The sequence below is a fragment of the Tachypleus tridentatus genome, chromosome 13 (genome assembly GCF_004210375.1).
Source record: "Tachypleus tridentatus isolate NWPU-2018 chromosome 13, ASM421037v1, whole genome shotgun sequence".
Lineage (NCBI taxonomy): Eukaryota > Metazoa > Arthropoda > Merostomata > Xiphosura > Limulidae > Tachypleus > Tachypleus tridentatus.
The window spans coordinates 30059526-30075775 of record NC_134837.1 but is presented as its reverse complement, the minus strand read 5'-3'; the positions used below and the strand labels follow the sequence as shown (position 1 = coordinate 30075775).

Below are 16250 nucleotides of genomic sequence, written 5' to 3'. Positions count from 1 at the left end.
TGGGCATTGTGCATATTTGTTTAAAATATTTCACAGATATTTTCTAACGCTGGTGTTGCAGTATGGATGGAATTATGGTTGCTAAATATGTCTGTTGGTTTGTTTCTATACTTTGTTTATGGTCACTAAATATGTTTGTTGGTTTGTTTCTACATTTTGTTATTGGTCACTAAATATGTCTGTTGGTTTGTTTCTATATTTTGTTTATGGTCACAAAATATGTCTGTTGGTTTGTTTCTATACTTTGTTTATGGTCACTAAATACGTCTGTTGGTTTGTTTCAGTATTTTGTTTATGGTCACTAAATATGTCTGTTGGTTTGTTTATGGTCACTAAATACGTCTGTTGGTTTGTTTCTGTATTTTGATTACGGTTACTAAACATGTTTTTTCGTTTGTTTCTGTATTTTACGAGACACTTGTACATTCGTACAAAACTACACAAAAGTTATCTGCGACGACTATCTTTAATTTTGAATAAAAAAACAAAAGAAAAGCAGCTGGTCAACAACACCCACCGGCAGTTTTGATTGACAGGACTTTACCGTCATTATTATAATACTAATTCGTGAAGACGAATTTGAGAGAGTGGGACATGAACCACTGGTCTACGCTCGTTTCCGTTAAGAGATGTACATTTAATTGTGTGAATAAACTTATAATAAATCCTGCAAGTTAAATAACAAGTAAAAGGGTAAAGGTCATCATTTGCATCTATAAAGTAAGAGAAAAACAGAATAAGATGTTTGTTTTTTATTTCGCGCAAAGCTACACGAGGGTTATCTGCTATAGCCATCACTAATTTAGCAATGTAAGACTAGAGGGAAGGCAGTTAGTCACCACCACCCACCGCCAATTCTTGGACTACTCTTTTATCAACGAATAGTGGAATTGACCGTCACATAACGCTCCCATGGCTGAAAGGGCGAGTATGTTTAATGTGACGGAGTTGAACCTGTGACCTTCAAATTACGAGTCGAGCGCCTTAACTACCTGACCATGTCGAGCGAATAAATAAGATGAAACCAAATTCAATGCGAATTATGTATAACACGTTTTTCAAGTTAAGATCGAATTCATCCACACATTTTTCTTATATTCTTATATTGTATCAAATTAAGCACAAATATGCACAATGGGCTATCTGTGTGCTGCCCACCACGGGTATCGAAACCCGGTTTATAGCTTTATTTTTTTCCTTTGACTGTTTTGTATTTTAGTACAAACTACAATGGGCCATCTGTGTTCTGCCTACTACAGGTATTGAAACCCGTTTTCTTGCGTTGTAAGTGCGCAAACATGCCACTGTGCCACTGGGGGGGGAGGGGGACATGGCAGTGCACAATTAGTACTGAGCATTTATCGTAATACAGAATGAGCTTGCTTAAATTTCCAATTCTACGGAAAACACAAAGACCTAAATATAGTATTGAAACACATTTTAATTGTATAAAATTATACATTCACAAAATATTTCGTTAACAATTAAAACCTTTATGAAACATAGAATATCCAAAACCAAGGAAATAAAATTGAAAATCACTTCAGCAAGTCCAATATTTCACAAATATGGTGTAGTTGTTTTCTTATGCATTCTTATTTTCATGCATGTCAAAGAACATCACTTACCTCACCCCACACATACACACACACAAACTGTAGTATTGGAAGTTATCACAATAAGTCTTTTTTTTTTTTTCGATATAAATTTCTCAGTGTGAATTTCTCAGGATACCAATATCATATTAAGGTGAATTTTAGTAGTCCAAAGTATTTCTTTATTCTTTTACCAAAGCTCGGTAGGGCGTCTAAAAGTGACCATTCTTTTGAGGACTTGCAGAATCTGAAGTCCTGCTTCGCCTTTCTTGTAAATCCATTCATTGTGATCAATGATGGTTGTCCAATTCTCGATCCTTTGGTTACAGAATCATCTGCTGTGGAAATATAACTAATAGAACTACAGGAGGACCTGGGTCTAAAGATGATCCATAAATCCCATTCTACAATTGAGTTCCGGGAGCAAGTTACAGAAATAAAATATCCTGAACTGAAGAAAACTAGTGTGCGACTCATCTCAGTTTTCAGAACAACATACTGCTGTGAATAACTGTACTTTGTAATGAAGTTTGTGAAGTCGAAGCATCGTGCAATCCTTACAAATCAAAACCTTACGGAACAAATTCGCACAGTCTTGACAACATATCAGCCGAAATTTCAATGACTCACAACCACGATGGAAACTTGCAAGACCTCTACTAGCAGTGAATAGCCTGATAATTTATCAATGTTTGTATGTGTCAAAAGAATATTATGATAAGACTAAAATTTTGTAAGGTGATATCTGGTTAAAATATCTCTAATGTTATTGTTTTACATATTTTCCTTTATGTTTTGACCAAATATTTACTAAGACTAATAAACATCATTAAAATATCATCCGTTTTTACCACTTTTATTTTTATTTTTGGCAGTCTCATTTAATGTCAATGATATGTAAATTTGCATATTTTTCTTATATGTTTCTATAGTTCATTACCGTATTAATACGCTCAATATAGTTAAAACGATAATCAGCCAGTATTTTGAAAACATTTGATATATATATATATCTGTGTGTGTGTGTGTATACACTGCTGGCCAAAATCTTGAGGCCAATGAACATAAAGAGAAAATATGCATTTTACGTTGTTAGACTCAACTACTTATTTGAGTAGAGCTTCAACAGATGAGAATAAAGAAAAGGGAAAATAAAAATAAAAACTTATTTAGCATTTAATAGGAAAAATGTGAACACTATGAAATTAGCCTAAATACTAGCTGGTCAAAAGTTTAAGATCATACTGAAACGAAGCGTTAATTGGTAAACACGTAACGAAATTTAGTCATTTGTGTTCAAGCATTGGCGTTGTTAACATTTCCCACTGATATCTCCTATGTTACATTGGGTAAAAACATGGCAAAGGATAAAAAGTTGACAGAGTTCGAACGTGGCAGAATTGTCGAGCTGCAAAAGCAAGGTCTCTCTCAACGTGCGATCGCTGGTGAGATTGGGCGTAGTAAAACTACTGTTAAAAATTTCTTAAAAGACCCTGAGGGATACGGTACGAGAATTTTAAGTGGTCGGCCCAAGAAAATTTCGCCGGCGTTGAGCAAGAGGATTCGATGGGTTGTCTGGCAAGACACCAACCGATCGTCGAACCAGATTAAGGCTCTTACAGACACAGAATGCAGTTCAAGAACAATAAGACGGCATATACGAGAGAAAGGCTTTAAAAATCGTAAATGTTTTCAAAGGCTACGCCTCCTTCCACACCACGAAACAACTCGGTTAAGCTTTGCCGAGAAGCACCAAACATGGGACGTAGAAAAGTGGAAGAAGGTTTTGTCCTCTTATGAGAAAAAATTTAATCTGGATGATCCAGATGGCTTTCAATGTTACTGGCACGATAAGGATATCTCACCAGAAACATTTTCTACACGACACAGTGGAGTAGGTTCCATCATGATCTGGAATGCTTTCTCCTTCCATGGAACAATGGAGCTTCTGGTTATACAGGGACATCAAACAGAAGCTGGCTACACTGGCACGTTGTTGGAGAGCATCCTTATTGACTGAATGCCCTCGCTTGTGTTGAAATGACTGGATCTTCCAGTAGGACAACGCTGCAATCCACAATGTCCGCAAGACAAAGGACATTTTCATGGCAAATAACGTGATTATTTTGGACTATCCAGTGTGTTCGCCCGAACTGAACCCCATTGAAAATGTTTGGGGGTGGAAGACAAGGGAAGTCTATAGGAATGGACGTCAATTCCAAACAGTGCATGATCTTCGTGAAGCCATCTCACCACTTGGAATAACATTACAGCCAGCCTTCTGCAAACGCTTATATTAACCATGCCAAAGCGAATGTTTGTAGTTATTCGCAATGACGGCCGTGCAACTCACTACTGAGACATCTTGTTGGGCATTTTCTACCCTGTTTAGGACTTCATTTTTGGTATGGTTTGAAATTTTTTACCAGCTAGTATTTAAGCTAATTTCAAAGTGTTCACACTTTCCCTATTAAATGCTAAAAAGTTTTTATATTTATTTTTCCCTTTTTCTTATTTTTATCTTTCGAAGCTCTACTCAAATAAGTGGTTGAGTCTAACAACGAAAAATGCATATTTTTCTTTATGTTTATTGGCCTTAAGATTTTGGCCAGCAGTGTATTATACTTTGTGATTATTAAAACTATTACAAATTAACAGTTTAAAAACTACATACATGAATAAATATTATTACATACATGTATTTATTAATGTTTACATAACATTTATGTAACAAATGTACATGTTACAATGTAAACGTGTGTTAATATATGTTCATATCTTGTGGCTCTCAAATATCTGAAGTTTATCGTATGTGGTTTTTACATTAAGCAAGTTTGGCCACCACTGATATACATTGTACAAGCATATTATATCTTATACTGAAATCATGTAGATCTTTAGCTGTCTATATATATATACATGTGTGTGTGTGTGCGTGCATACATAGTGTAAAGTTTATTATAATATAAACTTACAATTTTATATACATATTTTGTGTATAAGATTATTAGTATACAAGAATAAATTTACAAATCCACGAATATGATGTATATAGAAAAGCTTAAAAACGTGTAATCGTCAAACTTGTGTTTGTCTCGTGATTTTCAACTTGTCGTGTACACGTCACTTACATTAGTGCTGCCATCTTTTGATTACAGGTGATATTAGTTCCTGAAAATGTGCGCTATTTTTTAAAACATGAATGTTAAAACAAAAATCAATAAACTTTGTTTCATTTCAAAGTTCATGCTACTTCTCTACATTCTTTTTCAATCTCTAAAATTTAATAATAATTTAATTGTTAGTTGTATTTTTTTTTTATTTTGCTTTTGCACGAATATTATGTTTAATGTTTAAAAACGGCTGGTATGGATAGAGGAAGGCAAGTGGGAGAACAACGTTTCGACCTTCTTTGGTCATCGTCAGGTCCACGATGACCGCAGAAGGTCGAAACGTTGTTCTCTCCTTTATTAGTGCTTCCTCTATCCATTCCAGCTATTTTTAAATATATAATTTTCTCTAGAAGGTTTTCTCGTCATCACAGATTATTATTTTGCACGAATAATTCTTATAATAATTCCTTCGAAATTATTGAAATAAGAATTTAGTTTAAATAACCTCCAAAATCCATATAGATTTCTATAAATAAATAGATTAAAATAATAAGAATTATTATCGTAATTAACATTCTTGCTTTTACTAATTCTAGTATTCTCTGGTACGACAGGTTTAATTAATTAAAGTTAAAACTTACATGTTCGTGACACTTCAGCTTTAAGAGTTTTAGGTGGATATAAATTTTAAAACAATAGAAAGACGGTATCGTTATTGTATTAGCAAACAAAGCTACACTGAAGATAGTAGAGGGAGTCTAGAAGTTGTTAAGCAGTATTGTTTGTTTGTTTGTTTTGAATTTTGCACAAAGCTACACGAGGGCTATCTGCGCTAGCCGTCCCTAATTTAGCAGTGTAAAACTAGATGAAAGGCAGCTAGTCATCACCACCCACTACCAACTCTTGGGCTACTCTTTTACCAACGAATAGTGGGATTGACCGTAACATTATAACGCCCCCACGGCTAAAAGGACAAGCATGTTTGGCGCGACGGGGATGCGAACCCACAACCCTCCAATTACGAGTGGTATGCCTTAACACGCTTGGCCATGTCGTGCCAGTTGTTAAGTAACACTGCAGAAAAGAAAACAAATACTGTGTGCTGAGTGCACACTTATAATGGTGAAATACCGCTACAACTGTTTCAGTGAACGCCATTTTAGTTTAATTAAGATATTCAGCATTGTTCACCCTACGATACAGGACAAAGCGTCGCACCTAAGCTATAGAAATGCGATATTTTCCCGTCATAAATGCTATATTTAAGCTTAAATTTTATAGATCGTTCTAAAATGCCAAGAGGAGACATCTATTCTTTGATGTTCATCAGTTTACATTATTTCAGGTTTTGCCCCTTCCGCATTTAAATTCTCGGTGATCCAACTGCTTGAGAAAACTAATATTTAACACTGAAACTAACAATATACAGCCCCTCGATGGGACAATGGTAAGTCTTGAGATTTACAATACTAAAATCAGGGGTTTGATTCACCTCAGTGGACACAGCAGGTAGTTCCATGTGGCTTTCCTATAAGAAAATAGACATAATATACAAATCTATACATACATCTCAATTGCACGTTGCCGACTTATGAGCCTGACCTTGCAACCTTCGATATGTTTTACTCATCCAATCCACCTATACCAGATGACAATGTCCAGACAAAAAATATTTTTGTAACCCAAAGTTTTAAACAAGTTCTCTTCTTCAAAACGAAAAATTATCTTTTCGTTGTTTTCTGTCCAAAGCCTTCTGATCTAACCTTTCGAACTAGATAATCTCGAACTAGATGGACTAGACAAAAAACAATCAACACCATCTTCAGCCAAGTCTTAGGTTACTTTTATCAGACCGAATAATGGAATTTGACCGACACTCTTAAAGTGTTTTGTTTGTTTTGTTTTGAATTTCGCACAAAGCTACTCGAGGGCTATCTGTGATAGCTGTCCCTAATTTAGCAGTGTAAGACTAGAGGGAAGGCAGCTAGTCATCACCACCCACCGCCAACTCTTGGGCTACTCTTTTACCAACGAATAGTGGGATTGACCGTCACATTATAACGCCCCCACGGGTGAAAGGGCGAGCATGTTTGGCGCGACAGGGATGCGAACCCGCGACCCTCAGATTACGAGTCGCACGCCTTAACACGTTTGGCCATGCCGGACCATTTTAAAGTGTATTTAGCCCCAAAGTGAAAGTAACAAAAGGTGTTTTTCCACAACACCAAGTTAATGTCGTCAAAACGATAAAATGTGTTTGTTAAGATTACGTTTAATACTTTGAAGTAACTATTTATCACAATAGACCCTGTATTGCGAATGTAAACCTTTTAATTTGGCATAAAGTTGATGTGTCGACACTGTTCATAATTATGATTTATCGTTAAAGAAAAATATTTTGTAGTATAGAGGAAGGAATAAAATGTGTTTATAGGTTAATAAGTTTTATTAATATATTAGAAGAAATGTATTTTAATGATTAAAACCATCCAAATAAAACAGTTTTAAAAAATCGAACAAAACTGTACGTTCAACCCACGTATAAAATTTTGTAGAAATGTGCTACACCTTAACGGTCAGTGGTTCTGTCTACAGTTCCTATACATTCATGTTTCACACAAGAAATGATATACATTCACAGACCTTCGTCACTACGTTCCAATTTAATACAACGACATGCAGTTGAATGAAATCAGCGTCATCTTCTGCGTGATAACCTTCGAATTAATTTTGTATTTCAACAAACGTATGCATTGCGTATAAATGAGAAGAGAAATTGCATGATTTCTTGGGTCTACCTTCGATGTTATCACAAACTTAGGCCTTTGCGTGATCATTATGTACTAAACTTCAGAACAATACAACTTAGATTAATTTATTGGTGCAGTAAAAAACAATCTTATTTCAACACCTCCATTTGTTTTTCCTTTTCATTACTTAGTGTAACCGCGTGCAGCTATAGGATTAATTGCATTCTGTAATCATCAGAGGGGAGACTTTCCCTTCCCACCCTCCTCTGAAGCAAAATGAAAATTATAAAAGATTAAATAACAATAGCTACGATTTGAAGTAATAAGGAACTAGAGACAATAATCGGTTTTGTCATTCATATTTCATTAATTTTATTGTAAGACGCATACGTGTATAATCCACACGCCACTTTTAACTACCAAACGTGTGAGTATTGGATTTACTTATTTGCGTCAGAAGTCTTAAGCTTCACGTAAAAGAGATCTGGGCCATCGAGTAAACGACTATGTAACGGTAAGTTCAAGCATAAAAAAAAAATTAATAATACCGTTAATAACTGTAAGTTTTTTTTTCTTCACCTTTACTAAGTACCAGGAAAAATATGTTATTTCGAATACTTTCGAATGTAAGATGTATTTGTAACAGATTCCGTTTTAATGACTTGAAAAAAATAAATCATAAAAAGGGAAACTTTTTAACAACCAAAAAAAATCTCCCGAAAGTAATAAGTATTTCTATCTTTTTCACACACATGATGGACAATGGCTTTAATATTAAAGCTGTAATTTTATAACTTTTGAAAAATATTCAATAGTAATTAACACTCCTTACTACGGTTCAAAATATTATTGTAGTTGAGCATAAACTACGCAATAGGCTATCTGTACTGTGGTTACTACGACTATGAGAAACCAAGTTTTTAGCGTAAAAAACCTTCAGCCTCATTGCTGAACCATTGTGGATGCTTGTATTTCATGAAAGCATTGTGTAGTTTTGCGTCCGAAGTTGATCACTAACAAACTGTTGAAGTGAGGTTTTCAAACCTCCATAAACGATTTATACATAAATTCGCGTCTGTTGTCATCCAGTGGATCAATGGACTTGCAAACTATAAATTCCTGAGCTCGTTTTCCAAGTGTGGACAGAGAGCGGATAATCCAATATAGTTTTGTGTTAAAGCAAAATTGTTATTTTCAAAGTAATTGCTGTTTTTATTGCCGAGTCCACAAACTGTGGGATTAAAAGTAATATGCATTTAGTTATTCAATTCACTGGTACTTGTCAGTGAAGTAAATATACATATATATAGTGTTTTCATATACTGATAGTTCCTTAAACCACAAGATCACTGTAGTCCTATTCACATATAACGTTACAATACATGATCGGCCACATAGCTCAGCGTCCCTGGTAAGTAAAACTGCAATTTATTTACTTTTGTTTTGACATTGATATAAACGCATGTTTATAAAGTAAAATATAAAGTCAATCAAAATTTCGTGTTAGTATTACTTATTAAAATATGACTGGCATTTCAAAAGAAAAATTTATAAGTAGTACACTCTAAAATACGTATTTTGTGTCCATGATAAATGTCGTTTTTTTCCTTGTAGTCTCCTCCTGGTACAGCGGCAAGCCCACGGATTTACAACGCTAAAATCAGGGGTTAGATTCCCCTCAGTGAACACAGCAGATAGCCCGATGTGACTTTGCTCTAAAAATACATACATATACACTATTCCATGTAAATTTTCGGGATAAAGCTAGCCATCACTCATTAAAGGAATCGTGGTTTTTAAGAAAGGTTTTCTTATAATGGGCATATCTCACCAGAGCGTTGGATTTATTTACTTGCATCTGAACTCGTAAGTGTTACGTAAGAGAACTTTGGACTCTAAAGTGAACAATTTCTGAAATGTTAAGTTGAAGTAAAAATCCATAATACCCTTGAGAATTGTCAATTTTATTACTTTTGTTAAATACCGAAAATAAATATACTATTTTGACAGTAGTGTCGTCTTTGTTTAAAATGTTATAAAAATGAAGTAGAAACATCAAAAATAATCCTTTCCTGGAGCATATTACTTTCAAAAGTACTTTAATTACTTATTATCGATGCTGATTATATTTTACGTAGCAACAAAATATTACCAAAATAAGCTTCTTTTATAGTTGCTGAATCACGTGAATATTAAGAGTTGCTTCCAATATTGAATAGTCTTATCATATTCCACTGAAAGGCCCGGCATGACCAAGTGGTTAAAGCACTCCAGTCGTAATATTAGGGTCCTACGTTCGAATCTCCGTCACACCAAACATTATCACCCTTTTTCCTGTGGGGGTGTTATAATGTCACGATCAATCCCACTATTCCTTGGTAAAAGAGTTGGCGATGAGTAGCTGCCTTTTCTCTAGTCTTACACTGCTAAACTATGGACGGCTAACGCAGATAGTCCTCGTGTAGCTTTGCGCGAAATTCAAAAACAAACAAACCAGCAGTTGTTGATCGATGGAGAGAAAATAGTTACAAATAGTTGTTATATTCAGTGCCATTTACCCAATATCTCCTATGTTCCAGTAACAGAAACTAAAGTGCTTCGGAAGCCTATCTGTCAATAATGAACGTGACCTTTTTTCCTATGTAAATTTTAACTCTTGTGGAATTCATAGCTGGGATGGTTTTAGTAATCATTTATTTTTAAAATTTTACTTCTAAATTTCTTTCCTAAAACATAAATCAAGCTTGAATCTAATGCATTTTTAATATTTTGTTTTCTTTTTTTTTGTCTACATTTCTCTTAATGTTAAATTAATAAACTGAACTATTATTTAAAAATAAGCTAAATTGAAATATTCTATATTAAATGAAATAACCCCACTGATGTGGTAGCTGTACATTTACGTATTTTCAAAGCTAAAATTCGAGGCTCGATTCTCCATGGTAGGCACAGCAGATAGCCCAATGGGATTTTGGTCTGATAAAGAGCTGTTTATAAGTTTAATACCTTTAAATATGAGATGGCAGTAGAATTGAAGGAGTTGTTAATCATGGCGTCTTCAGTTTTAAGTCCGTTTGTTCACTGGGCGCAAACAGAAACTGGAATATCGTTACGAGTTGAATTGCGTAATGTGAAGGTATAGTGTGATATTTACATAAAGTATGGTCGTATTGTAAATCTACATATATTGTAAAAATACTACTTTAGTGTATGTCAATCGGTAATAATAAAAGTTAGTAATATTATTGTCAGTATTGACTTATGAAGTTATATTGCAGTGTAAGTATTTGAAGCAAGTTCAACGGTTCAAACTTCAAGTGAATGTATATTAGTCTCAAGTACACCTTGCATGCAGTGTAATTTTTCTTAGTCGATATAAAGTTTATTGTTTTAAAATAAAAGTACAGAAATAATTAACTGTATGGAACGATGTATTTAGACTTGAATAATGACGATATTATCTACTATTGTTTCTACACCGGAAAGAAGAAATAATGACATGAGTGATCAAAACCAAAAGTTGTAAATGTATCTGGGAAAAAAATGAATGAAGTGAGATCATAGTGTTATTTATAAATAATTCATTACCTACTGAACTACTAAACGTTCAAGAGATATAGCTTTATAAAGTACATAAATATCTTTAAGTCGGAGATTGATTTGTTAGATGAGATATTGGGAAATTGTTTACACAATAGGTGGAATATGGTAGCTAAAGATGAAAATGGCATGTTAATAAATATAAACCAAAACTTGTTTACATTGCTTTTATGATATGCATCATCGTATTTTACTTGTCAAAATGTCCTCTTATAAGCTTTGTCATATGATAAATATTTATTTTTGTACAGCATAAAAAAAATCCCAACTTTTGTTTAAAATTCTATTTTAGTATTCAACATTATGCTTTAATTTCCTACTTATGTATTTAATTTTCTGCTAAAAATGTTTTAAAATCAAACAGGTTTATAATTTTCTGATAAAAATAGTATTATATTATTTTCATGCTTAATCTAATGTATGGAAATTGTTATAAACTTTTTCTAATTTGTAACTCAGTCTGTAGATGTTTAAAATGGTACATAATAAGACCAATAATCATTCTCTCATTAGGTTATAATAACATGTATACAGCAGGAGAATCATTTTGTCCTTCACAAGACTGTACTTGCACATCCACCCTTAAGAAAAGTAAAAATTTAAATCATTTAATTTTCATAAAGTCATTGAGTCCCATCTAAAACTCTTGTGTAGTGTTAGCATCCACTTCAGGTAAAGGAAACTAATTTCATAAGCCAGTTACCCTGTTAGAAAAATAAATTGTTTTAACCCTTAAACAGCTGCCATCATTAATTGATGTTGCTATCTTCAACATGCTGTTTAAGGGTTAACTGAAGCATAGTTTGTCTTTTTTATGAACTTAGGTTTGTATTCTCTTGATAATACAGCACAGAGAAGTTAGAGACATTTATATTATTGACCCATACATACACACATGTAACATTTTACGTAAGTAATGACCATATTTTTTATTTAGCATATATCATCTAAAATTTACGTACTGATGAAATAAATGTTTTTTTGCACACAATACTTCCATTATGATATCACTTTTTTGTATGTAAAAATGTAATGTAATTTTTAGCTGTGTATGGTGTTATTAAAAATAAAAAGTTCTATGTACTTCCATGTCAGGAGCCTTGTGAAAATCTTAGTACATATTTTTTCCAACATCCAAATTGTGAAAAACATCATTAAAATAAAACATCAACGAATGAGTAAGCCAAGATTTTTGTTTAGTGAGTCTGTATTGGCTCCTTTTGTGATGTCGTATTTCACTAAACAATTTTGCAAAGCTTATTTTATCAGATTATCTAGAATTTCAGCCGTGTGGGGGGGGTTATAACGTGCGGTCAATCCCACTGTTCGTTGGTAAATGAGTAACCTAAGAGTTGGCAGTGGGTGGTGATGACTAGCTGCCGTCCCTCTAATCTTACATTACTAAATTATGGACGGCTAGCGTAGAAAGCCAGCCCTCGAGTAGCTTTGTGCGAAATTCAAAAAAATAAACAATCTTTATCAAAAACCAAAAACCTTACATTAACAAATATGCAAGTGTGTGTTTATATTTATTCTTATTTTTGCTCTTCTCACTTAAATATTGTTGATTTCAGTTACATCATTGTGATATTGTAGCACGTGAAAGATATAATTCTTACTTAAAGCTACCCAGATCAAGATACTACGTACGCCGAGAAGAAAGTATTGTTTCAAGTTTTTAAATATGTACATTCGATTATCCGATACTAAATAAACAACATTGTTAAGGTTTTGTTTAAGCGTCACTGTAAGATATTGTTGTAATAGTATTACAATTCGGTATTACTATGACAACAAAATTTTACTTTTATCATTGAAAAGGCGATTACTTGCGAGCAGTTTACTAATTTTATTTAAATATGGGAAAAATAGAGAAATATATGAGGAAAAAGTTTCAAAAATGGTTTAGGTGTTTGATTCCATCTTGGTATGTGGTTTTTTATGTGATCTAAAGTGCGTAGATACTCCCTAAGCCTTCATTTGCGAGATAACCCTATTGCTTAATTATGCCTTTCTTGTTATTATTACACATATTATTATTATATATTAACATTTATTTTCACAATTCAAAGTTTATCGCATAGTTTAATAATTTAATACGAAATATTACTGCAAGAGTAATTAGAAAACAGTGGACGATGATAACTATCAAAAAAGATTTTATTATTGTAATTACGTGAAACAGTATTTTGTATTAAATGCAACAGTCATTTCTTGTTACACCTCTACATATTTTTTCTGATACAAGCTTAAAGGAAATATCAGTAATAGCATTAGGGTATTCTTATTTTCTTTTTCGAATGAAATTACCGTGCTCGGTTTATCTAATTTCTGGGTCAAAAAGTTTGCTGTGTCAATATGGTGGTACTGTACTAACGTTTTTGGAGCAGACCAATACACTTTATAAAATTTTGTTAACATATTAAAGAGGGCAATAATATGAATATTTAATAGATGACCTAACCAACATCTTTCAATAAGACTAATATATTTAAATTTCGTTTGTTTTTTTCATATTTTATACATTTGTTTTGTTTGTTTGTTTTTTTAATTTCGCTCAAAGCTACTCATGGGCAATCTGCGCTAGCTGTCCCTAATTTAGCAGTGTAACACTAAAGGGAAGCCAGATAGTCATCACCACCCACCGCCAACTCTTAGGCTACTTTTTTACCTAGTGGTTAAAGAATAGTTGGGTTTACCCTTACATAATAACGCCCCCACGGCTGAAAGGGCGAGCATGTTTGGTGCAGCCTTCAGGTTACGAGTGGAACGCCTTAACTCACTTCGCCATGCCGGGCCATTTATATACATTATTATGTGTGTTTTTTTTTGGTTTTTAATTTCGCGCAAAACTACTCGAAGGCTATCTGCGCTAGCCGTCCCTAATTTAGCAGTGTAAGACTAGAGGGAAGGCAGCTAGTAATCACCATCCACCGCCAACTTTTGTATTACTCTTTTATTAATGAATAGTGGGATTGGCCGTAACATTATAACGCCCCCACGTCTAAAAGGGCGAGCATATGTGGTGTGACGGGGATTCAAACCCGCGACCCTAAGATTACAAGTCGAGTGCCGTAACCACTTGACCATGCTGGGCCCATGATTATGTGTGCGTGTATACATGTTTTTCTTATAACAAATCCACATCGGGCTATCTGCTGTATCCACCGAGGGTAATGGAACCCCTGATCTCACCGTTGTGAATCCAAAGACTTACCTCTGTCCCACAGGGGACATATGTGATTAAAAGCAGTCACTTCTTTAATTTTCCACATGTTTATATCAAAGGGAAAAAAATAACAATATGCATTGTGGACAAAATTAGATTTCCATCTATTAACCAACTTACATTAATAAATGTACATTTACATTTATATTTATTTCATCTTTTTTGTTTTGTTTAGCTGTTGTTGATTTTTACTAAATTATTTTTTTACATACGTAATATTAGTCTCATGCTCCAAGTGACTCAGTAGTAAGTCTGAAAGCTCAAAACGCCAAAATACGGGTTACGATATTCGTGATGGGCACAACACAGGTAGCCCATTGTGTAGCTTTGACCTTAATTCCAAACAAACAAACAACATACTTTTACTAATTTATTTTATAGCTGCACTGGAAGAAATGAAGAAAATGAAAGCTACGGTTCAGATGTAGAAGAAGGCGAAGAGATAGATGATCTAGTCGAAGTAGCAGAATTTGAAAACTTCAGAGAAGAGACTGAGAGAACTTATTTTCCGGTCGAAATAACCACGGTTAGTTCACCACAGAAATATGAAAAATATAAGTTGATCTTTTTTGAAAAACGCTTGTGGCGTAACAGTGTCTCTTCAATTTATGAAAGATCATTTACATTTGAAACAAAAGCTGAAATCCATCAAGTCGAAGAACCGTGCAGTTGTGAAAGATCAAATCATCACGTTTCAACTTTCTATACAACGCACTCTGAATTAGAGTGCAGCTATACTGAACTAGAAAACATGAAAAATATTTTGCACTTTGGAAATTATACAATTCAATCAGCCACTGTTGACTGTGTACCAATAAACAGTCAACTACAGGAATGTATAGCTACCTTCCTGAAAACAAAAAGAAACCTATGGTACAACGGTGGGTATTCCCTTGTTCAAACAGCAGAGATACTTATAATGAAACCCAGAACAAGTAAAGCTTACAATATTACGAAGCGGAAGAACAGAACTCTGACACATAAAATCGGTAAGATAATTTTAAATATCCTTATAGTTTATGTAATACATTGTGAGTCGGTCATGGCCTAAACGTTAGTGTGACGAGATGTGAAATCGAAAGATCTAAGTTTGAAATTCCACTAAACAAGCTCCATACTGTGGGAGAGTGAATACAGTTATTATTTTCAAACACACGTACAAAACACTGTTAGTAGCGGGCCCTGCTGACTGGATGGTTTCCTTGTAGTGACTGTTTTTGTTTTTTTTTAAGTACGTTCAGGTAATTAATTTCAATAACTTAAAACTCGCAAATGTTATTTTACACGTTACAATGTGGTTAATCAGCAATCCAATTACAACTATTTGGTATAACTGAATTTATTTCAAGAACGGCAATATAATTGTGTAAAGTGAATTATTATCGGACTGATCTATTATTTGGAGACAAAAAAAAGAATCAATTTAATTACTGTGATAATGGTTATTAACACCCGGGTGCTTGGTTAGCTTTGATGAAATGGAAATTATTACAGAATATTTTTAATCAAAGATTAGACATCTGTAACATTTTGTTCAAAGATTTCGTTGTTTTGCTAAAACAGTTTCTGTTAATCTAGTTTTGTTTTTGTTTTTTTCAGCATCTACATCATCAGTGCAACCGTACAGTTCTTTCCTTAATGTTAACAGATTGAGAAATTGTTCTTCATTCACATTCCCAAATATTAGCAAAATTTTCATTTACAGCAGCATCATTTTCATTCTCTTCTATATTTTGGCTTCTTTCATAAATTATCTCATATCATAAACTTTACAAGACTGAGGATCAGCATGAGAATTTCGTACTGTACTGAATGAAAAAGAATGTGAGGTACTGCATTCAGTAGTAACTATTATGTTATCCTGTGTAACTAAATTAAATTAAATATCTTTCCTGTATTACTTTATATGTTTTAGAAATTGTACATATTTGTTAAAGAATAAAGATACTTTGTAAAACTAATC

General features: G+C 33.6%; 1 protein-coding gene across 1 annotated transcript; it reads left to right on the top strand.

Annotated features, from left to right (window-relative positions):
- Positions 1 to 8840: 8840 nt before the first annotated feature.
- LOC143236102 (uncharacterized) lies at positions 8841 to 16143 on the top strand. Its single transcript, XM_076474371.1, has 3 exons — positions 8841 to 8869; positions 14669 to 15276; positions 15887 to 16143. Exons 1-3 carry the CDS (start codon positions 8841 to 8843, stop codon positions 16051 to 16053), a joined length of 804 nt encoding a protein of 267 aa, XP_076330486.1. The 3' UTR covers positions 16054 to 16143.
- The last annotated feature ends 107 nt before the right edge of the window (positions 16144 to 16250 follow it).

Excerpts from the sequence above, each read along its gene's own strand:
- LOC143236102 (XM_076474371.1), top strand. The coding sequence starts at position 8,841 with ATGATCGGCCACATAGCTCAGCGTCCCTG. Across the intron at positions 8,870-14,668 it reads CACATAGCTCAGCGTCCCTG|CTGCACTGGAAGAAATGAAG; the intron begins GTAAGTAAAACT and ends TTTATTTTATAG. Across the intron at positions 15,277-15,886 it reads AACTCTGACACATAAAATCG|CATCTACATCATCAGTGCAA; the intron begins GTAAGATAATTT and ends TGTTTTTTTCAG.